At 66.4% G+C, this 22261-nt stretch overlaps 2 protein-coding genes across 4 annotated transcripts; both read right to left on the bottom strand.

Annotated features, from left to right (window-relative positions):
• Nucleotides 1–621: 621 nt before the first annotated feature.
• VARS1 (valyl-tRNA synthetase 1) lies at nt 622–16418 on the bottom strand. The gene is given in 35 exon segments (XM_073310481.2): nt 622–845; nt 1101–1250; nt 1822–1997; nt 2090–2129; nt 2131–2202; nt 2836–2892; nt 2895–2990; nt 2992–3048; nt 3379–3534; nt 3690–3817; nt 4404–4482; nt 4599–4667; nt 4956–5060; nt 5162–5260; nt 5262–5288; nt 5498–5568; nt 5715–5820; nt 6157–6247; nt 6632–6790; nt 7577–7680; nt 8386–8510; nt 8888–8978; nt 9099–9187; nt 9404–9512; nt 9617–9736; nt 10601–10682; nt 10837–11001; nt 11198–11325; nt 11711–11811; nt 12869–12953; nt 13354–13517; nt 13747–13897; nt 14557–14700; nt 14985–15373; nt 16364–16418. Coding segments are annotated over 34 exon segments (3825 nt in total). The 5' UTR covers nt 15345–15373; nt 16364–16418; the 3' UTR covers nt 622–776.
• Nucleotides 16419–17500: 1082 nt separating this feature from the next.
• LOC140897690 (uncharacterized) lies at nt 17501–21269 on the bottom strand. 3 transcript variants are annotated; one of them, XM_073310608.2, is made up of 7 exons: nt 20761–21269; nt 19921–20109; nt 19548–19700; nt 19001–19318; nt 18767–18861; nt 18457–18658; nt 17594–17819 (listed from the first exon to the last, which is right to left on the bottom strand). In XM_073310608.2, the coding sequence occupies exons 2-7, from the start codon at nt 20096–20098 to the stop codon at nt 17686–17688; spliced, it is 1080 nt and encodes a 359-aa protein (XP_073166709.1). In that variant the 5' UTR covers nt 20099–20109; nt 20761–21269; the 3' UTR covers nt 17594–17685. The 3 variants fall into 3 exon arrangements, with proteins under 3 accessions (XP_073166710.2, XP_073166709.1, XP_073166711.1); XM_073310610.2 differs by having other exon boundaries at nt 18457–18532; XM_073310609.2 differs by lacking the exon at nt 18767–18861 and having other exon boundaries at nt 17501–17819.
• Nucleotides 21270–22261: the final 992 nt, after the last annotated feature.

The following is a 22261-nucleotide window of genomic DNA, read 5'->3' as shown; positions in this document are numbered from 1 at the left end:
GAGAACCCAGGAGTCCTGGCTCCCAGCCACCCCTGCCAGGCCCCGTTGCCCTCCCCCGGATTCCTGGGTCCCACTCCCTGCCCTGCTAGGGGTGAAAGTCCTGCATTACCATCCCGGACGCCTGGGTCCCATGCCCTCCCCCCACCTGCACTGCGACTCAGCCGACAGCCAAGCGGGTGCTGGCCCCGGGCCCAGCGCTGAGTCACCCCCGGCCTGGCAGGGACGAGGGAAAGCAGCCTCCAGGGGGCACCAGCGACCCAGCCCCACAGCTGGGGGGGGCTGGCCGGGGTCTCACCTCGCTCCCCCTAAACCCCACATCCTTCCCCCCACACAGCCCCCTTGGACACCACCTCCCCCCCAAGATCCCAATATGGCCCCTGCCCCCTTTGGGGCCCAAATACCCCGCCGCTGGGGGGCGGGGAAGTCAGACACAGTGCCCCACATCAAGGGAGGATAAAGGCCCACCTACTGTTAGTGGCGGAGGGAGCGCCCCCCTGGGGAAAGGCCCGCACTCAGCTCTGGCTGCCAGCCCGCCCCACATCCCTGGGTGCCCAGCGTCCCGCCCCGGCGCCCCGCAAGGCGCAGCCCCCACCCCCCAAACACCCCAAGGAAGACCCGAGCTTTTCTAAATCAGCAAAATAGTTTAATATCTCAAAAAATAATAGATTCGGCGGGTGGTGGGATGGAAAAAATCGGAGAGTGGAGGGGAAGGGGGGGTTGAGCCAGCCATGGGGCAGCCCCCAGCAGGTGGGGAGGAGCTGCGGGGTCCATCCGTCTCAGATCATCCTCTGGAAAGTCTCCACCGCCTCCATCACCTTCTGCAGCTCGGTCCGGCTCTGCTGCAGCTGCGGGGGACACGCGGCCGGGCGTGAGGGGTGGGGCGGGGCCGGGCCCCCCCCGCAGCACAGCGCCCCTCCCAGCAACCCCTGCCTGGCCCCCCACATCGCAGCACCCCTGTGTCCCCCTTCCCAGCCTTGCCCCCTCCCCGCTCACAACGCCTCCTAGCGCCCCGAGATGGAACGTCCCTTCCTGACCCCAGCAGGGGGGCCTGGCCCTGAAGCATGGGGGTGGGAGTCCCCAGCAGGGGGGCAGCCGGATACCTTGGCAGCGTCGGCCTCCTGAACCTTGGGGGGCACCTTGGTGCCGTAATCGGGGGTTTCCATCCTCTCCTGCAGCCGCTCGATCTGCTTCTGCAGCTCGCCCTGCTTCCCGGCCAGCTTGGAGATCTCCTTCTCCGCGTCGATCAGACCCTGGGGGGGCACGGTGCCGTGCCCGTCAGCCGCCCGGACGCCGGGGTCCCACTCGCTGGCTCCGGCCCTTTGGGGAGAGCCCCCCGCAGGTCCACCCGGACGCCTGGGTCCCGCTCACTGCTCTGGTTGTCTAGGGGACAGCCCCCTGCAGGGCCACCCGGATGCCTGGGTCCCGCTCACTGCTCTGGTCGTCTAGGGGAGAGTCCCCCACAGGACCACCTGGATGCCAGGGTCCCGCTCGCTGGCTCCGGTCCTCTGGGGAGTCCCGCACAGGGCCACCCGGACGCCAGGGGTCCCATTCACTGCTCTGGTCGTCTAGGGGAGAGCCCCCTACAAGACCACCTGGATGCCTGGGTCCCGCTCACTGGCTCCAGCCGTCTAGGGGAGAGTCCCCCACAGGGCCACCCGGACACCAGGGTCCCATTCACTGCTCTGGTTGTCTAAGGGAGAGCCACCTGCAGGGTCTCCCCGGACACCTGGGTCCAATCCCCATCCCAGTCTCCAGCCCCTTAGGGGCGAGATCCCTGTGCTGCCAGCCCGGATGCCTGGGTCCCACGCCCCAGCCCCTCACCTTGAGCAGCAGGTGGACAGTGCACTTGTCGGAGGCGACGGCCACGGCGCAGCCAGCAGGGGGCGCCTCACCCGGGCCCAGCACCCGCACCCGGCCGGAGGAGGAGAGGCTGCGGATATAGGGGGAGCAGCGGCTGGCGGCATCGGCCGCGCCCGAGTCCGGGCACTGCAGGAAACCTGGAGGGGGGGGGGGCGGGAGAGAGGTCAGGAGGTGCTGGGGGGGGTCATGGGTTTGGGAGGGGGAATCTCCCCCCCCGGCGGATACCCACAGTCGGCTCTGGTCCGGGTGAGGTTGTAGTCGGCCCGCAGGGGAGCGCACGGCGCGGACGATGCCCAGCGAGAACTCCACCGTGCCCTCCAGGCCCCGGTCCCGCCAGCAGAACTGCAGCGGAGAGGAAAGGGTTAACGGTGCCCCTCACTCCCGACCTGCAACCCCTGGGCTCCTCCCCTCCCCCACAGCCCTGCGGGTGCCCCTCACTCCCAACCCGCAGCCCCTGGGTCCCCCCCCCAGCCCTGTGGGTGCCCCTCACTCCCGACCCGCAGCCCCTGGGCTCCTCCCCCCGCCCACAGCCCTGCGGGTGCCCCTCACTCCCAACCCGCAGCCCCTGGGTCCCCCCCCCAGCCCTGTGGGTGCCCCTCACTCCCGACCCGCAGCCCCTGGGCTCCTCCCCCCGCCCACAGCCCTGCGGGTGCCCCTCACTCCCGACCCGCAGCCCCTGGGCTCCTCCCCCCCCCCCACAGCCCTGCGGGTGCCCCTCACTCCCGACCCGCAGCCCCTGGGCTCCTCCCCCCCCCCCCCACAGCCCTGCGGGTGCCCCTCGCTCCCGACCCGCAGCCCCTGGGTCCCCCCCCAGCCCTGCGGGTGCCCCTCACTCCCGACCCGCAGCCCCTGGGCTCCTCCCCCCCCCCCCCCCAACCCTGCGGGTGCCCCTCACTCCTGACCCGCAGCCCCTGGGCTCCTCCTCCCCCCCCCCCCGCCCTGCGGGTGCCCCCTCACTCCCACCCCGCCGGTTACCTGCTCGGTGCTGGGGTAGGGGGTGACGCAGATGCTGGGGGGGGGCGTGGGGGGCCGCGGCGGGGCAGGCGCTGGAAAAGCTCCTCGCTGACGAAGGGCATGAAGGGGGCAAGGAGCCGCAGGCCGGCATCCAGGCAGGTGTAGAGGGTGCTGCGGGGCGGCCGTCACCCGCAGACGCCCCCCCCCCTCGGCGAACACGGGCTTCAGGCACTCCTGGGGGGAGGGGGCAGGTCAGCGCCGGTGCCCCCCCGGGCAGGGACAGGCCCCATCTCCCAGAGCCACCCTGTTCCCTGTCCTGGGGCGGGGAGCCGGCGCCCCTGGGGGGGGGAAGCCCCGTGCCCCATCTCCCCCGCCCCCCCCAGCCAGCCACAGGCCGGCGTCCCGGGGGGGGGGGGAACCCCGTGCCCCATCTCCCCCGCCCCCCCCCCCAGCCAGCCACGAGCCGGCATAGCTGGGGGGAAGCCCCGTGTCCCATCTCCCCCGCCCCACTCCCCCGCCAGCCCTGCGCCCGGGGACCAGCCCCCCCGAAGGCCCCCCCCTTACCAGGTAGACGTCGCAGAGCTCATAGAGCCAGAAGTTGTAGACGGCCGTGGTGACGGCCGGGAAGTCGTAGGCCCGGAACCCGGCGTCGCTCAGCTCCACGGCCAGGCTGAGCCGGCTCAGGATCCAGCGGTCGATCAGGCTCTCGGCGCCGCCGGGCTAGAGCCGGGGAGGAGAGACACCCGTGAGCAGGGAGGACGGCGCCAGGGGGGGCAGCGGGGGGCTCTCCCCAGCAGTCAGGGCTGGCCCCATTGCCCCAGGGCAGCAGGGAGCGGGGCAGGGGGGCTCGGCAGGGGGCACCGGGCCCCTCTCACCTCAGGTCCCGGCGGGGGCTGGAACCCGGGCCCCAGGGCGCGGACGGCGAATTTGGTGGCGTTCCAGAGCTTGTTACAGAAGTGCCGGTAGCCCAGGATGCGGTTCACGTCCAGGTTGATGTCGCGGCCTGGCGGGCGAGGCAAACGGGGTGCGGGGGAGACGGGGACAAAGTGGGAATTTGGGTCGTGTTTTCATGAGGCTGATCTGTGCCTCAGTTTCCCTAGGGCTCAGCATGGGAAGAGTTAAGAAGGCAGGGCAGGGCAGAGCGTACATCTCTGGGGTGGTGCAAATAGGGTGGTAAAAGGGTGAGCTGAAACCGACCTACGGCAATGGGAACCTCGCTGGCCAGCCCCCAGCCGTCAGCATGGGGCAGAGCCCGGCCCCGAGCCAGAGAACAAAGGGGGCAGGTGGCAGGGTGGTGCTGTGGAGATACCGGTGCCCACAGACAGGGAGACGGAGCCAGAGACCAAGAGGGAATTTTCTGTCATGTTTTTATGGGAACTGGGTGTGCCTCAGTTTCCCCGTGTACGTTGCACAGCTCCCCTAGGGGGTGCCAAAGGGTCCCGGAGCGGCGCAGAAGGGGCTGGCTGGGGACAAACCCAGCCCAGACCAGCTGAGGGGCCGGGGAGCTGTAGGGTCTGGGAGCAGTGGGGTCGGCCCAGCCAAGGGGTCCCTCCCCGTGGCAGGGCTCGCGGGGGAAGCCGGGAACTCACCCTGGGAGGTGTACGCGCAGAGGGCGAAGCGCAGGGCGTCCGTGCCGCACTCCGGGATCCCGGCGGGGTAATCACTTTTCTGGGGGAGGCGGGGAGGGAAGAGAGGGATCAACTCCCAGCCAACCCCGTTATCCCCCCCTCCCTGCCCCCCACCTTCGGCCCCACAGGTCGCCACTTCCCCCCCAAGCTCATCACCTGGCCCTGCCTGGCTCGCTCCACCTCGGCTGGCTCCAGGTTGCTCTCCAGGAGCTGCGCGTGCAAACCCTGCAGGGGGAGAATGGACACGGCTCAGGACAGCGCCGACCGGGGAGATGGGCCCAGCTGCCAAGAGCCTGAGCCCGTCGCCCAGAGAGCCACATGCCACCCCAGGAATTGCCACAAGTCGTTAACTCTGAAACCTACTGATGGACGCCTCCCGGCTAACCCCGCCTTAGGCACAAGCGGGGAGTCCCCTGCCGATCCAGTCGGCTGTTGGGCTACATGGCAGGGGCAGGGGTTCAGTAACATCTGGGAGGATGGGTTGGGGGCCAGATGTCCCCCGTCAGTGGTTACCTCCAGCGTGATCCCGCTGATCACATCCAGTGGGTCGATGACATTGCCTAATGACTTGCTCATTTTCCTTCCGTGGGCGTCGCGGACGACAGCGTGAAGGTAAACCTGAAACACAGCCGGGCGCGGTCAGGGTTGCCCCGAGGCCCCAGGGCGGGACTGGGGGGGCACAGTGCTGGCGGGGGGGAGGCGCCATGCCCCACTCTCACCTCGCGGAAGGGCAGCTTGCCCGTCAGCTTGAGCCCCAGCATGACCATGCGCGCCACCCAGAAGAAGAGGATGTCATGGCCCGTCTCCAGCAGGGTCCCCCGGGTAGAAAACCTGCAGGTCTTCGCTCTGACAGGACAGACAGATGGTGATGGGACAGAGCCGGACGCCTGGGTCCCATTCCCCAGCCCGGTCCCTGGCCCCCCCAGGGGTGAGTCCGCTGTGCTGCTGTTCCGGACTCCTGGGTCCCATTTCCCACCCCCCAGCCCCTCCGAGGGGTGAGAGCCCTGCGCTGCAATCCCGGACGCCTGGGTCCTGTCCCCGCGTCTCAGACTCACAGAGTTGGGCCAGCCGAAGATGGAGAACGGGAAGAGGCCGGAGGAGAACCAAGTGTCCAGGACGTCGTCATCTGGGAACGAGTGACAGGGAGAGATAGACGGACAGACGTCAGTACAGGAGCCGACGGTGCACGCGCGGCAACCAGCAGGGGGCGCTGTTCTACGCGCTATCTCAGAGTACTCCCGACCCGCAGCCCCAGGACCCCTCTGGCCATACCTTGCCGCAGTGAGATCTTGTCCGGAGTCACCCCAAAGGCCTTGGCCGCTTTGTCCTTGGCCTCTTCTTCGCTCCGCCCGCTCACCCAGTATCTGCCGTCCGTGTCCTGGGTGGGGGGTTACCAAACGTCAGACACACAGGCCCGTCGACCCCGGCGCTCGCCCTCCTCCCCGGCTCAGACCCCTGGTCCATCTACCCTGGCGTCCTGCCCCTCCCGGCTCAGACCCAGGGCTCTAACCAGCCCGGTTTCCCCTGTTACAAAATCCTGTTGCAGTGAGTTCCACAGGGTAACGTGAATGAAAGCCGGATTCCCTTGTCTCAGTTTGTTTCCTCCTGCTGCCCCGCAATACTACCCCACATCCATGGCTTTGGGGTGGGCACTGACACAGATTCGCACCCCCCGCCCCCCACAGCTATTTCCTGGGGTTTCTGCCCCCCTCACCTCTCCGGGGGGCACCGAGGGGTCGTCGACAGTGACGAAGTAGGCCGGGATGCGGTGACCCCACCACAGCTGCCGGGAGATGCACCAGTCCCTGGGGGAGAAAGCGCCTCAGACGTCACCTGGGATATTACTGCCTCTTCGGGGCAGGGCAGGGCGGATAACAGATCTAGTACTGCTGCCGTACCACAGCCAGGGAGCCAGGGCCTGCCGGGGGGGGGGGGTGGGGGCGCAGGTTCCAGCTGCACCAACACGGAGAGGTGTACTAAATAGGTGGATAAAAGCCCTACTACTGTGGCTGCAGAGGAGGGAGCGCTCCCTAGAGCTCAGCAGGCTGAAGGCAGCTAAAAGCCGGGGGGGGGGGGGGTGTCCTCGTCCTGGGCGTTCATCTGACGTCCACCCACTCGACCCGGCTCTCGAGGTGGATAAAGGCCCGGCTATCGCCGCTGCAGCGGAGGGAGCGCCCCCAGGGCCTCACCTGATGTTGTCCATCCACTGGAACCAGGTCTTGCAGTGGAAGGGGGGCAGGATGCGCAGGTCCCCGCGGCGCACGGCGTCGGCCGCCCCCCGGGCCAGCCCCTCACAGCGCACGTACCACTGCGGCTTCAGCAGCGGCTCCACCACGTCCTTCGAGCGGCTGGGGGGGGGGGGCGACAAATAGTCCCCGTGTCCTTCCGCCAGCCCCATCGCTCCCCTCGCGGGGCAGCCTTCCGGTGCCCCCCCTATCCCGCAGGAGCCCCCCACCCTCGGGGGCCTAACGGCGCACCGATACCCTTCACCTGTAAAAGTGACCCCCCCCGATACCCTCCGCACCCCCCCCCCGAGTCTCCCTCACCGATATCCCTCCGCCCCCTCACAAAGAGCTCCCCTGCCGGCCCACGGGCCGATATCCCTCCACCCCCCCATGCCAATATTCCTCCGCACCTCCCAGAATCCCCCCTTCTGCCCACATACTGATATCCCTCCACCCCCTCAGAGTCCCTGCCCGCCCACGGGCCGATATCCCCCCACCCCCTCACAAAAAGAGTTCCCCCTCCCAGATATCCCTCCTCGGCGTACCCCCCTTCTGCAAACGTATCCCTCCGCCACCGAGAGCAGCCCTCAGATACTCATCCCCCCACATCCTTCCTGATGCAGATATCCCTCCGCCCCAAGAGACCCTCCCCTTGCATCCCGCCTCCGTGTATCCCGCCACACCCCATCCCCCTCTGCAGTCAAACACGTCCCCCTATGCCATCAGCCCACCCCACGCGTATCCCTCCACCCCTCAAAATAGTCCCCCACTAATTCACACATCTTTCCCTCCCACTGGCAAATCACCCCCCCTTCACAGATACCCCTCCACCTCCCTCAGCAAGTGCCACTCTAACTCCCGCCCTCCTATGGGGATATCCCTCCACCCCATCAGAGAGTCCCCCCTCACCTGCACACCGGCACCACCATGGGGTTGTCCTTGACTTCCTTGAACAGCCCCTTCTGCTTCAGGGCCTCCAGCACAGCCCCCCGGGCCTCGAACCGCTTCATACCCTGCATTGGGGGGAGCAAGGAGGGTCAGACCCCTGGGGCCCATCCAGCCAGGTATCCCACTGCTGCCACCACGGATCAGACCCCTGGGGCCCGTCCAGCCGGGTACCCCACCCCTGCCACCACGGATCAGACCCCTGGGGCCCGTCCAGCCGGGTATCCCACCCCTGCCACCACGGATCAGACCCCTGGGGCCCATCCAGCCAGGTACCCCACCCCTGCCACCACGGATCAGACCCCTGGGGCCCATCCAGCCGGGTACCCCACCCCTGCCACCACGGATCAGACCCCTGGGGCCCGTCCAGCCAGGTATCCCACCCCTGCCACCACGGATCAGACCCCTGGGGCCCGTCCAGCCGGGTATCCCACCCCTGCCACCACGGATCAGACCCCTGGGGCCCGTCCAGCCGGGTATCCCACCCCTGCCACCACGGATCAGACCCCTGGGGCCCGTCCAGCCGGGTATCCCACCCCTGCCACCACGGATCAGACCCCTGGGGCCCGTCCAGCCGGGTATCCCACCCCTGCCACCACGGATCAGACCCCTGGGGCCCGTCCAGTCTGGTATTTCCTGCCCTAGATCAGACCTAGGAATCCCGGCCCCACCGGCCCAAGTTTGATGACCCGCTGCTGACACCACCAGTCTGACCCCTGGGCCCATCCCACTCAGTATCCACACCCCCACAAGCCCGCTGGTCCCCCCCATACCAGGAAGGGGGGGGGCACATTGATGAGGGAGCCGCTGTCGTCGATGATGGTGATGCAGTCCAGGCCATGTCGCTGCCCCACCTCGTAGTCGTTGTGGTCGTGGGCCGGGGTGATCTTCACCGCGCCTGGGGGGAGAAGGGGGGGCAGGCGTCAGACACGCCTGGCGATTAGCTGCTGCCCAGGGGCCTCTCCCTTTTCACCCCCAGCCTCACTCCAATCCCCAGGCACTGACCTCCCTGAGGCCCCTCCCACAACCCTGGGACCTGCCCCCAGCCCCATACTCACTCCACACCCCACAGCCCCTGTCAGAATCTAGGCCCCGCCCCCCCTTCACTTCCCTTGGCGGGGCCCCTTCTGTGTTTCACATCACACCTCCCTAGGCCCCGCCCCCATTCACTAGGCCCTGGGCCCACTGGCTCCTCTCTGTCAGGCCCCCCCATTAGGCCCCGCCCCTAGCCCCTCCCACATTCCCACCTCTCCTCCAGGCCCCGCCCCTACGTACCTGTCCCAAAGCCCATGTCCACGAAGTCGTCGCAGACGATGGGCATGCGCCGCCCGGTGAAGGGGTGCAGGACGCGCTTCCCGTGGAGATGCTGGAACAGGGAGGAGAAGAGGGGGGTCACAAGGGGGACCCCAAAACCAGACTGCCCCAGGGGTCACCCAGCAACCCCCTCCCTCCCCAAGCTCACATGTTGCCCACCCAGGGCAGGTACCTGGTAGCGGGGGTCCTGCCGATGCACGGCCACCGCCGTGTCCCCCAGCATGGTCTCCACCCGGGTCGTCGCCACGACAACCTCCTCCTCTGTGGGGAGAGAGTCACATGGTGAGAGCCCCCCCCGAGCCAGCCCCCCCCCCCCCGGATCAGAGCTGGTGTCCCTACAGGGGACAGGCCCCATGCCCTATTCCCTGCCCCCCTGAGCCAGCCAGTCCCCGCCCTGGGGCCTGATCGGAGGGCGCCCCACAGAGGGGAAAGGCCCCGTGTCCTGTTCCCTGCCCCCGTCCCCTTCCCTGGCCCTACCTGAGTCCTCGAGCTTGTAGGCGAATGACACCAGCACCCCAAATTCCACCTTGTCCTTGTACCCAGGGACGGGCAGGAGGGTCCGACCGGGCAGCTCCTTCTTATCCACCTGTGGGGGGCAAAGCCGAGACGTCACCGACCTTCCCGCAAGCCCCTCTAGTTGGGCCCCGCCCCAGCTCAGAGCCCCAGGCCCAGCTCCCCCCCCGCACACACCTCGATGTCGGAGATGGCAGAGTGCAGGGTGCAGGACCAGTTGACCAGGCGTTTGCTGCGGTAGATCACCCCCTCCTCGTGCAGCCGGACGAAGGCTTCCTGGACAGCACAGGACAATTTCTGCGGAGGAGCAAGAGGAGAGGTGAGATCCCTGCCCCCGGCCGGAGAGACATTGGACCACACATCCCTGTGTCCTGTGCCCCGCACTGCTACCCACGGAGGGAGATTCTCCTATGCGCAGAGCAAGTTCCCACGGGGCTGGCTCCGACCCACGCTGACCCAGTGTGACCTCTGACCCCCCCCCCCCCGGGGATGGGGATCATGGGATGTTCCCCACACTGGGGGTGGGGGGCACGCCACTGCATAGGGCAGAACTGGGGAAAGGCCGGGGGGAAGTGATAGGAGCTGCATGAACTCACTCCGGGGCCAGAGGGGAGCCAGCGCCCCCTATAGGACACATCTCCTGGGTCCCACTCCCCACCCCCCTGACCTAGTCAGTCCCTGCCCTGGGGCCAGATGGGAGCCAGCACCCCCTAGAAGGGAAGGGCTCCGTGTCCCATTCCCAGCCCCCCTGAGCCAACCAGTCCCTGCCCTGGGGCCGGAGGGGAGCCGGCGAACCCTAGAGGGGAAGGCCACGTGCCCCATTCCCCGCCCCCCTGAGCCAGCCAGTCCCTGCCCTGGGGCCGGAGGGGAGCCGGTTCCCCCTAGAGGGGCCAGGCCCCGTTCCCCATTCCCAGCCCCCCTGAGCCAGCCAGTCCCTGGGGCCGGAGGGGAGCCGGTTCCCCCGAGAGGGGCCAGGCCCGGCACCCCATTCCCGGCTCCCCTGAGCCAGCCAGTCCCTGGGCCCGGCAGGAAGCCAGTTTCCCCCTAGAGGGGCCAGGCCCGGCACCCCATTCCCGGCCCCCCTGAGCCAGCCAGTCCCTGGGGCCAGAGGGGAGCCGGCGCCCCCTGGTGTCGAAGGCCCCCGGCCCCAGGCTGACGTACCGGGTCCATCGTGAAGCAGGCTCTATCCCAGTCCATGGACGATCCGAGCTTCTTGAGCTGATGGTAGATCCTGTCGCCCTTCCTGTGGGGAGACGGAGGAGAGTCAGGGCGGCGCTAGGGGGCGCTGTGCTGCGGGGGGCTCTCCCCTGGCAGCCCGGGCTGGCCCCCAGGCAGCGACAGGGGGCTGTGCTGTTGGGGGGGGGGGGGGGGGGAAACGCCCCGATCCCGGCACTCACTCGTTCTTCCATTTCCAGACCTCGCGGACGAACGCCTCCCGGCCCAGGTCGTGCCGCGTCTGCCCCCGCTCCCGCCACAGCTTCTTCTCCACCACCACCTGCGTGGCGATGCCGGCGTGGTCGCAGCCCGGGTTCCACAGCGTCGTCTCGCCGCGCATCCGGTGCCTGCGGGACCCACAGCCGGGGTGAGGGGCACCGGCAGGGATGGGGGGCTGCAGGTCGGGAGTGAGGGGCACCGGCAGAGCCGGGGGGGGGGGTTGGGGGCTGCGGGACGGGAGTGAGGGCACCGGCAGAGATGTGGGGGGGTTTGGGGGCTGGGGGTGGGCGTGAGGGGCACGGGCAGAGCTGGGGGGCGTCTCACCAGCGGGTCAGGGCGTCCTGGATGGCGTTGGTGAGCGCGTGGCCCAGGTGCAGCGAGCCGGTGACGTTGGGGGGCGGGATGCACATCATGAAGAGCCCTTTGGGGTTCCGCTCCGAGACGCACTGCCGCTGGCGGGTGGGGGAAGCAGGGGGCGAGTCAGGAGAGCCCAGACCGTGTGTCAGGACCCCCACACTGCCCCCGAAGGGCGAGTCTCCGCGAGCACATGAGGCCGGTGGCCGGAGCCCCCGGGGCTGAGTCTCGGGAGGCCAAGGCTGGTCCCGGTTCGGCGGCACCCGAAATAACCCCACACATGGGTGTGGGTGCGTCAGCGCCCCCTGCTGGAGGGGACCAGCCCTGCCCTTGGTATGCGTGAAAGCGCTCCCCCTGCTGGCCCACCGAGAACCATCCCACCATGTGTCTTATTCCCCCTACTGCTCCCACCCACGGGGGTGATTCCTGTTATCTGGGGGCCACATGATTCCAGGCTCAGGCCCCCCGCCTGGGCCCACTCACCCCATACTCAGGTTTGAAGAAGCCCTGGCTTTCCCACCACGGGTACCAGGCCGCCTCCACATACTGCGGGCTGTAGGCGTCGGGCATGGGGCCGGTCACGTCTGCAGGGGAAGGAGAGAGCGCCCTGAGCAGGGACCCCCCCAGTGTCCTGACCCCCCCGACCCCACACTGGGAGGGAGGGGCCCATGGCAGAGCAGCGATTGGGGACAAACGGCACACGTCTGTCCCCGTTAACCAGCCAGGCATTGGCCCGCCTTCGTCGTCAGCCAAGCCGGCTGCAGGGCCCGAAAAGTTCGGCAGGAGTCTTCCCTAGATTTCTAAAGCAGATCTGTCAGTCGGTCGTTTGTGTTTGTCCACTCCCGAACTAACCAGCCCCCCAACCCATCCCCCCAACAACCATCCATCCAATAACCCACCCACCCACCCCCCAACCAACCAACCAAACCCCCAACAACCCAACCATCCCCCCCAATAACCAACCAACCCCAAACCCATCCCGCCCAATAACCCAATCATACATCCAACAACAACCCACCTCCCTAAACCAACTAACCCCCCGATCCATCCATCCACCCCCCGAACCAACCCATCCCCCCAACAACCATCCATCCAATAACCCACCCACCCCCCAACCAACCAAACCCCCAACAACGCAACCATCCCCCCCAGTAACCAACCAACCCCAAACCCATCCCCCCAACAACCCTGCCACCCCCGAACCAACCAACCCCTCACAATCCATCCCCAACAATCCTTCCAACAACCCACCCAGGCCCAAACCAACCAACCCCCCAACAACCAACCAACCCCAAACCCATCCCTCCCAACAACCCAATCATCCATCCAACAACCCATCCCCAAACCAACCAACCCCCCGATCCACCCCCCAACCATCCATCCACCCCCCGAACCAACCCACCCCCCCCAACAACCCACCCCCCGAACCAACCAACCCCTCACAATCCATCCCCCCAACAACCCAACCATCCATCCAACAACCCACTGCTGGCAGCATCCCCCAACCCCACTGGCTGAGACCAGCACCAACCTCCCCTTTGCCGTGGGGGGCCTGGGTTCGGGTGGGGGGCCCTGGTGCTGAGCAGCCCCCTTCTCCCCCCTGACTCACAGCCAGAATGCCTTCCCCCCGCCCCCCAGTACCTTTTTTCTCCCCCGGGTGTGTGGGGGCGTCGTAGGTCAGAACCCCGGGGTCTTTCTTCTCCTTCTTCTCGGCTTTTACCTTTTTCTGGTTCCCGCGGGAAGGATTGTGGGAAAAGGAGAAAAGAAAAGAGAAAGGATGCGTCACACTGCCCTTCGCCACCGGGGGCGCTGTGCTGCAGGGAGCGAGGTGGGGGGCAGCATGGGGCGCCAGCATGCTCATCACCCTTCGACTTCTCCCCCAAAGAGTTGGGGTGGGAACCCCGGCGTCCTGGCCAGGCCCCAGCTCGGCTGACTCGACTGTGTCCTCGCTAAAACCTAGCCTGTGATTTCAAAACGGCTACACGGTCCCCTGCCCTCTCCCAAACTCTCATGCGGTGTTCCACGCGGCTGCTCCCCAGCCGCCCCGCCCCAGAGCTGGCTGCATCTCAGTACCGGGCGGGCCAACCCCAGGCAGCGTTCCCCAGAGCTGGCCGCGTTTCTCTCACCTCCCCCTGCTGCTGTTGGCTTTTCTCCTTCTTCTGCTGGAATTTCTCCAGCTTCTCTTTCTTCTTTGCCTCTTTCTTCAGCTGAGAGGCGCTCTTGACCGGGGCCTCCCCAGGGCCAGGGGCTGACCCCACTGCTGGTCCCTTCTCTGCAGGCCCCACATGCTCTGGTGGGGGGAAAATCAGGCTGGATTGGACCCATGAGCCCATACAGCACAGTATTCTATGCCTGCCACCATGAATCTGAGCCCTGGGTCAATCCAGCCCAGTATCCCCTCTGTAATATACAGCAGCAGGGAGTTCCGCAGGCTACCGTGAAGCCAACGCAGCAGGGGCATTCCAGGAGGAGGAGGCTTGGAAGGGGGTGCTCTGGGCAGGTGTTGGGGGGTCACTTACCCTGGGTCTTCGGTCTGGGGGTGTCACCCCCACGCGCCTGCTCACACAGCTTCACCGGCCCCAGCACGGCCTGAAACTGGGGCTGGTTGACGCAAGTCAGGAACCAGCGCAGGACGTTGGGGTAAGGAGCCCGGCTGGGGGGGTCCAGCACCTGGGAAAAGACCATGAAAGATTGGGGGGGGGGTTCATTATCAGTATGGGGGGGCAAGGGAGATACCACTATTGAAACAGGGGTGGGAAGGGAAATTAGGAGATACCAATATTACTCCAGGGTGGAGGAATGAGAAGAAATCCTTAACAGAATGGGCGAGGGGGAAGATACCATTATTGGAGTGGGGAGGGTGACAATATCAGGAAATACCATTATTCGAATTGGAGGAGGCAGACCACATCAGGCGATACCATTACTAGAATGGGGGGGGGGAGAGATACCATTACCAGAATTTGAGGGGGAAAGGGAATATCAGGCAATACCATCACTGGAATTGAGGGGGGAAAAAGACACCATTATTGAAATTGAAGAAGGGAGACACTATTATTGGCCATAAAGGTCCGGGGGTGGCGGGGTGGAAACAATATGGGTTCCCAACCAAAACTGACCTTCCAGTCCCCCCCCACCCCCAAGATGTCCTAATGGCCGCCCCACCCAATCCCCGCTCCCCAGTGTGTGGGGGAGAGGGTGGGGGTATCTTGCCTTCTCAGTCCCCCCCACCCCATTTCCCACCCTTCCCCTGACGCACCCACCCCCCACCCAGCAGGTGGGAGAGTGGGTCGTGGGGAGCGGGGCCAGAGGGGAGCTGGGGCACCCACATATTTGTAAGGCAGCAGCAGGGCACAGGCCACAGTCACGTCTGCCAGCGTCACAGCCTCATCCACCAGGTACGTGCGCAGTTTCAGGTGCCCGTCCAGCACGGCCAGCGCCCGGCGCAGCTCGGCCACCGCCCGCTCCACCACCTGGGAAGGCAGAGAGAGACCCGCCAGGGTAATGCAACACACACGGGACCCAGGAGTCCAGGCTCCTACCCCACTCCACAACCTGCTGTTCTAACCACTAGACCCCACTCCCTGCCCTGGGAACCCAGGAGTCCTAGGGCCCACCCCCGCTCTAGGCCTCTCCCCTTCCCCTGACTCCTCTTCGAGGAGTGGGGAGAGAACCCAGGAGTCCTGGTTCCTACCCCTGCCCTAACCACTAGACCCCACTCCCCGCCCTGAGACCCCAGGAGTCCGGGCGATCTCACCTGCTTGCTCTGCTCCGCCAGACCCAGGGCGGAGAAGGCGGCTGTGCATGCGGCAGGGGCAATCTCCCCTTCAGCGTAGCTCACCCACTGCTGCACCAGAGCGCCCCCCGCTGGCCCCTGCCCCCTCAGCCGCTCCGGGGACAGGAGATGAGCCACCGCGGCCGGGCCCGAGACCCAGACCCCCAGCCGGCTCTCCAAAGCCGGCAGCTTGGGCAGGGGGCAGGGGGCAGGGGGCTGCGGGGGGAGCCCCTGCTCCGGCAGCTCCACCACCTCGGGCAGCGCCGGGGCATAGCGGGCTGCGATCAGCACCCGGTGGTTCTGGAAATTGTCCGGGTGCGGGGAGAGATACAGGGTGGGCATGGCGCGGGCTGGGCACCCCGACGACAGGCCTGGGGACGGAGAGACAGAGTTGATAAGACAAGGGGCCCTTGCCCTGCAGGGGGCGCCGGCTCCCATCGGGCCCCAGAGCAGGGACCGGCTGGCTCAGGGGGGCGCGGAATGGGGCACCGGGGCCTGTCCCCTCTAGGGGGCGCCGGCTCCCACCTGCCCCGGTTGCTGGGCTCTGACACCCGCGGGGCTGATGCAATCCCAGAGCCCAGACCCGCCTCCCTGGGGCGGGGCTGAGGGAGCTTTCATTGGGGGAGGGGCGATCCAAGCAACCCCCCCAGCCCCAGCCAATGGCCCTAGGTACCCAGCCCCATCACCGCCCACCACAGGATGGACCCCAGGCAGCTCAGAGGGGGGCAGATGGGGTGGGGGGGGGATGCAACTGAGAGGTGGGGATGGGGGGAAGCGGTACCGTCAGGTTCATTTTGGGGGGGGGGGCAGGAGGGGCTGGGGAGGGAGGGGGTGTTAGGCCAGCGAGGTGGGGGGCTGGGAGGGTCTATGGGGCAGGGGGGTGTCAGGGCTGGGTGCTGTGGGGCGGGGGTGATGACAGAATGGCTGTGGGGTACGGGAGGTGCGTGGTTGGGGCGGGGGGGCTAGGACGGGGAGGTGGGGGGCTGGGAGGCTCGATGGGGCAGGGGGTGTCAGGGCTGGGGGGCGGGGAGGGGTAGTGTGGGGGGCTGGCGGTGGTTGTGGGGATTAGGACGGGGAGGTGGGGGGCTGGGAGGCTCGATGGGGCAGGGGTGTCAGGGCTGGGGGGCAGGGGAGGGGTAGTGGGGGGGCTGGCGGTGGTTGGGGGGATTAGGACGGGGAGGTGGGGGGCTGGGAGGGTCTATGGGGCAGGGGGCGGGGTTCTATGGGGCAGGGATGACGGAGGGGCTGTGGGGCAGGGGAGGGGCTAGGAAGGGGAGGTGGGGGGCTGGGGGGCAGGAGGAGAGTGGGGGATGGTTGGGGAGGCGGGGGGGGCAGGAAGCACCAGCCCCCCCCCCCGGTACCTGCGCTCCCGGCAGCTGCTCCCGGCCCCACGTGTCTCCGCCTCTGGCTGCTCCCCGGCTGCAGGACCCGCCCCGGGCTGCCCGCAGCGCCGCCTGATCCCAGCGACCCCGCGCCAGCTGCTCCCCGCCTCCCGGCCCGCGCTGCCCGGGTCACCCCCAGACCCCGGGGACGCCCCGCGCCCCACTCCGCCCTAGCTCGGCCGCGGGGCGGGCTATTTCTGGTCAGGCCCCTCCCGAGGCAGCCCCAGCCGGGGTCCTCACCCACACGACCGGCACTTGGAGAGCCATAGAGCGCTAAGGGTTGGTGGAGAGAGCGGCTGAGTCACGAGCCCTAGAGCCGGAAAAGAGCATAGAGAGGGAAGGCTCTGGGGAGCATCCCCTGGCGGCGGGAGTGAGTCACTGCAGCTCTGTACGGTGACTACTGGGGGTAGGGGGCACTCTAGGGAAGGGAGAGGGGCTGTGGGGTGACCCGTGGGGTAGGGGAGGAGAAATGGGGGCTGGGGCAGGAGAGCCAGCCCATCTTGGACACCTGGGTTCATGACCCCACCCCATCCTTGGCTAGAAGCGTAGGGGAGGGGGGAGTACAAACCCCCGATAAGATATTTGTCCCCACCCCACACATGCTGCTTGGGGTGGGGGCTGGGTTTCAGGGCTCACCCCACCGTTTTCTTATTCTATTATCCCCCGCGCAGCTTGGATCCGCCTTGGTGGAGATGCTCAGTGTCCGTCCCGTCCCCCCACTTGTGAGCAGTTACCTCAGGGCTTTCAGATCATTCCCTGGGGGTCCCTTTTGGACAAGGAAATTTCATAGAGATAGGAATAGAACCCAGGAGTCCCAGCTCCCCGTGCTCTAACCACTAGGCCCCACTCTCCCCCCTGAGCCAGGGAGTGAGCCCAGGAGTCCTGAGTCCCTCCCACCGACAAAGGGCCAGGGACTCGGAGGTGTCAAAAAAGCTTCTGTATTGAGTTTCAGAGTAGCAGGAATGTTAGTCTGTAGTCGCAAAAAGAACAGGAGGACGTGTGGCACCTTAGAGACGAACCAATTTATTTGAGCATCAGCTTTCGTGAGCTACAGCTCAATGCATCCGACGGAGTGAGCTGTAGCTCACGAAAGCTGATGCTCAAATAAATTGGTTCGTCTCTAAGGTGCCACACGTCCTCCTGTTCTTTTGGTATGGAGTTTGGTGATTAGAAAATAAGATCAGATGGAACCGGAGCCCCAGGGGAACCACTCCCCAGTCACAGCTCTCCCAGGCGCCCCCTGCTGGGAGGATGCAGGGTGTCAGGCCGCGGGGCGCCCCCTGCTGGGAGGATGCAGGGTGTCAGGCCGCGGGGCGCCCCCTGCTGGCCCCCTGCTGGCGGGACGGGGCTCTCAGGCAGCCCAGCTTGTTGCGCAGCGAGTTCTTGATGACGGCGGCACTGCTGGGCTGGAACTGGGACTGACCCACAGCATAGGCTGAGGGGGGAGAGAAAAGTGGGGTGAATGGCAGCAGGATCCTCTGCCCCGGAATACCCTTATGATGGACCAGTCCATTATAACCCCCCCCCCCGGGCCAAATTATTGCCTTGCCCTCCCGGGCTACACCATGACCTCAGCCCCCATCCAGGCCGTACCACCATTAACGCCCTCAGGCCGTACCATAACCTTGCACCCCCTGGGCCGTACCACTGCCTGCCCAACCTGAGCCGTACCATCACCATGACCTCCCCCACCCAGGCCATACCATTGCCTGACACACACTGCTGGGCCATACCATCATCCTGCCCTACCCTGGGCCATACCATCATTGCCCCCGCTAGGCCATACCCCTGGGCCATACCATTGACTGACCCTGATCCCTGGGCTATATCATCATTACCCTGCCCAGTCCGCACTGCTGCCTGCCCCCCAGGCCATAGCATCATTGTCCCTCCCAGTCCATACTACTGCCTGACCACGCCCCCCTGGGCCATACCATCATGGCCTCTCCCAGTCCGTACTACTGCCTGACCCCCCCCCCCCGAGCCATACCATCATTGCCTCTCTCAGTCCATACTATTACCTGCCCCTGCCCACCCAGGGCCATACCACTGCCTGACCCCCCCGGACTCACCCACGATGGCGCTGACGACGGGGGGGCTGAGGCGGTGCAGCCCGTTCTCCCCGGACAGGTTGCTCCGTGCCTGCTCCTGGCGGGAGAAGAAGACGTCGAGCAGGAGCCGGGCCAGGGCCGTCTGGCTGCGGGCGCTGGAGTGGGCCAGGGCCAGCTGGGTGGGGTAGAGGAACACGCCCCCTCCCGACACCAGCTCCTGCATCTGGGGGGCAGGGAGGGGAGCACAGAGGAAAGTGGGGGAGGAGACTGTTATAATAGGGACCCCTGGTTCCCCACTCTCCCCCGCTGCACTCCCTGCCCCTCAGCTCACCCCATGTTTCCGAGGTAGCGCAGGGTCCTCATAGAGCCCGGGCTCCGGTCGCACGGAGCTGCCGTCCACCTCCCCGGACGGCTCCACAACACCCCCTGCAGCGGAGACAGGAGTGACCACTTGCTCCCATGCTCCTCCACGAGAACCCAGGCGTCCGGGCTTCCAGCCCTGTCCCCTTGCTCTGACCCACCAGACCCCACTGTCGTCCTAGAGAACCCAGGCGTCCGGGCTCACCAAGTCTCTGGGCCAGCACAGCATTCTGAGCCTCCATCTTGGCGTATCGGTCCCTCAGCACCTCCAGTTCCTGCCGCATCCTCTCGCACTCAGGCCTGGTGCAGAGCTCGGTCGGCCCTGCCCGGACACCTGGGTCCACAGGGCCAGGGGAGCAGGGAACCCCGCAGCCAGAGCTGTCCACGTGGGAGTAGTCGGGGGAGGAGGAACGCCAGGTTTCTGAGGATGAGGTGCTCTGGGGGGTCACCCGACCCTCGTCCTCGGACACCTGGGTCCCCTCAGGGTCGGGCACCGAGGTGGTGACGTCATTGGCATCACCTCCTGGAATGAGACAAGAAACATTCACTGAATGAGACTTCTTGGCCTCTAGAGGAATGGGACCCAGGCGTCCGGGATGGCAGTGCAGCGCTCACCCCAGGGGGCTGAAGACCGGGACAGGAAATGGGACCTAGGCGACCGGGACAGCAGTGCCGGGCTCTCACCCCTAGGGAGCTGGAGACAGGGATGGGATACGGGGACCCAGGTGTCCAGCACGGGGGGCAGCACCCACCTGTGTTGTGTTTCCTTCTCTCAGAGGGCACTCTGTCCCGTCTCCATGTCGCCACCTGGCGGTGGGGGGCCCCCCGCAGTGTCCTGGCCCCCCAGCTGCTCCTGGGACACCCCCCGGCCCGGACCTGGATCCACTTCAACTCCTGCCTGTCCCCTGCGGAGAAAGAGACAGGATGGAGGGACGGACAGGGGGTGTGGAGAGGATGGAGGGACGGACGGAGAGGTGCAAGGGGGGATGGAGGGAGGGACGATGGAGGGACGGACGAACGTGGTGGGGACGGACGTGGCTGCGTCCGGACTGAGCCGTGGGTGGGACGAGGGGGGAGGCCAGTGCAGCATGGTGCCCAGCCTGTGGGGGGCACTCGCTCACTCACCGCTGAGGGCCAGGATGCGGGCGCGGTTCAGCCCCTTGAAGAGGGGGCACCGGGCCTCCACCTCCTGGCCCGGCCGGTAGCGGGCGGGGTCCCGGCGCGGCTCGCTCACCGCCGCCAGCTCGATGATGCTGGAGAAGCCTTCGTCCAGCCAGTCCACCAGGGCCAGGCGCGCCGGCATGGAGAGCACCCCTGGGGAGAGACGGGGTGAGCCCCCTGTACCCCCACCCGGACCCCCGCCCCAAGACGGGGTGAGCCCACCGTGTCCCCTGCCCAGCCCGAAGATGGGGTGAGCCCACCGCGTTCCCTGCCGAGCCTCCCATCCCAGCACCCCCTGCTGAGCCCACCCGGGCACCCTCTGGGGAGAGACGGGAAGAGTCCACGGTGCCCCCTCATCTGCCACTGCCTGCCCAGCCCCCTGCCAAGCCCCCACCCCACTGCCCCTGCCCCACACCCCAGCACCCCTGCCCTGGCAACCCCACACAGCCCTGCTCCCCAGAGCACAGCGCCCCCACCCCACTCCCTGCAGTCCAGCACCCCCTGCTGAGCCCCCGCACCACTCCCCCTGCCCCAGCACCCCCTAGCACGGTGCTCCCCACTGAGCCCCCTGCCCCGCTCCCTGCAGCACGACACCCCCTGGCACCTCACTGGGGCATGGGGGCCAGCCCTGACTGCCAGGGGAGAGCGCCCCCTACCGACTCAGACTCCTTGCCCCCTGCAGTCCAGCTATGGGGCCTGTTGCATTAATGCTAAATATTGGGGTGGGGTCCCCCAAAGGCCAAGGGCCCCTCACGGTCCTGTCATGGCCCCCTCCCCACCACCCATTCTGCAGCAGGAAGGTACCTGGGTTTCTCCTTTTGCCTGCAAATTCTGCTCCTGTCTCCTCTGCTTGCGGCCAGCTGCAAAGGCTGCTGGGAATGGGGGGGCAGAAAGGGGTGGGGTCCCCCCTTTCCTCTCTCTTCTCCCCCCCCCCCAGCAGTGGCACCAGCTGCAATCGGCCCCCAGGGGTCTGCTAACAGTTTGCAAATGGGACTGGCGGGGGGTGGGGGGTGCCTCTGAGTTAGTGGAGAGGGGCTGCTGCTTGGGGGCTCTGGGGGCCTGGATGGGAGGGATCAGCCCTGCTGGTGCAAAGCATTTGCCAGATGTTTGCAGAGCATTTGCGGCTGGGGGGGGATGTTAACCCCTGGGTGCGCAGGCTGCAGGAAGGGATGGGGATTCGGGGAGTGTTTATGGGATTGGGGTGGGGCTAAAGGGTGATCATTTCGATAGGGAAGGAGGAGCCAGGGAGAGAACCCAGGAGTCCTGGCTCCCAGCCCCCCCCCCCCCCGCTCTCACCACTAGACCTCGCTGCCCTCCCAGAGCTGGGAGAGAACCCAGGAGTCCAGCTCCCAGCCCCCACCCACTATACCCCACTGCTCTCTCTGTAGAAGCATGACTGCAGACTCACCCAGCCTTCCCATTGGCTGGCACTGCATCCCCACCCATCTCACGCCATCCAATCAGCAGCTGCTTTTGGGGTGAAGTAGCCAATCCTGAACCTCAAGGCGGAACCCAAGACAGTTAAAGGGGCAGGACCCATGTCAGTGACCTCACCTCAGGAAGGGGGATTGCACAATACTCTTCAAGGGGGCGGGACTTCAGGAGCCACTATGACATCATCAAGCCACAGCTCTCAGCCTGGCCAGTGAGGTCATGGCTACTCTTAAAGAGGGCAGGGCCTGATGACATCACTAATGGGAGGAGCTTAGAGGAGCCCACTGAAGGCAGTCCAGTGAAAGGGGTGGATCCTTGTCTGATGACATCTTTTTAAAGGGGAGGAGCATGGAGTTCCCTGATGATGTAATATTTCTTAAACGGCAATATCCCTTAGGACAGGGTATGTGAAAAGGGGTGGAGCCTGTTAATGCAATAAGATCTGTGGGCGGAGCCTGCTATAAGAGTGTTTGCAGGGGCAGAAAGTTAGTGAAAGATGAGGTCACCCTGAGAAATGGGCGGAGCCTGATGAGTAACATTTAAAGTGCCAGGACCCCATTGGACAATGATGTAACACGAAAGGGGCCATGCCTTCCACAGGGTGAGGTCATAGTAAGTGTTTGATGATGCAATATTATTTAAAGGGACAGGCACCATTCTGTGCAAAAGAGAACATGGACCACGCTGAAGGGACCGACTGGGCAGCCGCTCCCCCCATCCGCTCTGGGGGCCCTGAACACACCACCAGCAACAAGGGAGCAGACAAGAGAAGACTGGGTCATAGCTGTGGGCCCGGACCCCTGGCCTCTCAGCCCTGCTGTGGCCTAGATTGCTCGGAAGAGTCTGAGGAAGTCGTATCGCTCCATGCCTC

Source organism: Lepidochelys kempii, chromosome 14 (assembly GCF_965140285.1).
Source record: "Lepidochelys kempii isolate rLepKem1 chromosome 14, rLepKem1.hap1, whole genome shotgun sequence".
Taxonomy (NCBI): domain Eukaryota; kingdom Metazoa; phylum Chordata; order Testudines; family Cheloniidae; genus Lepidochelys; species Lepidochelys kempii.
Note: the sequence above shows the minus strand (reverse complement) of the source record. Positions and strands in the feature narration are given on the sequence as shown.

Bases quoted from the DNA above. Each gene is read 5' to 3' on its own strand.
- LOC140897690 (XM_073310608.2), bottom strand. From the start codon at position 20,098: ATGCCGGCGCGCCTGGCCCTGGTGGACTGGCTGGACGAAGGCTTCTCC. The intron at 19,701-19,920 runs GTGAGTGAGCGA...CTTTCTCCGCAG, and splicing joins CCGCATCCTGGCCCTCAGCG to GGGACAGGCAGGAGTTGAAG. The intron at 18,659-18,766 runs GTGAGCTGAGGG...CCTGCCCCCCAG, and splicing joins CGCTACCTCGGAAACATGGG to ATGCAGGAGCTGGTGTCGGG.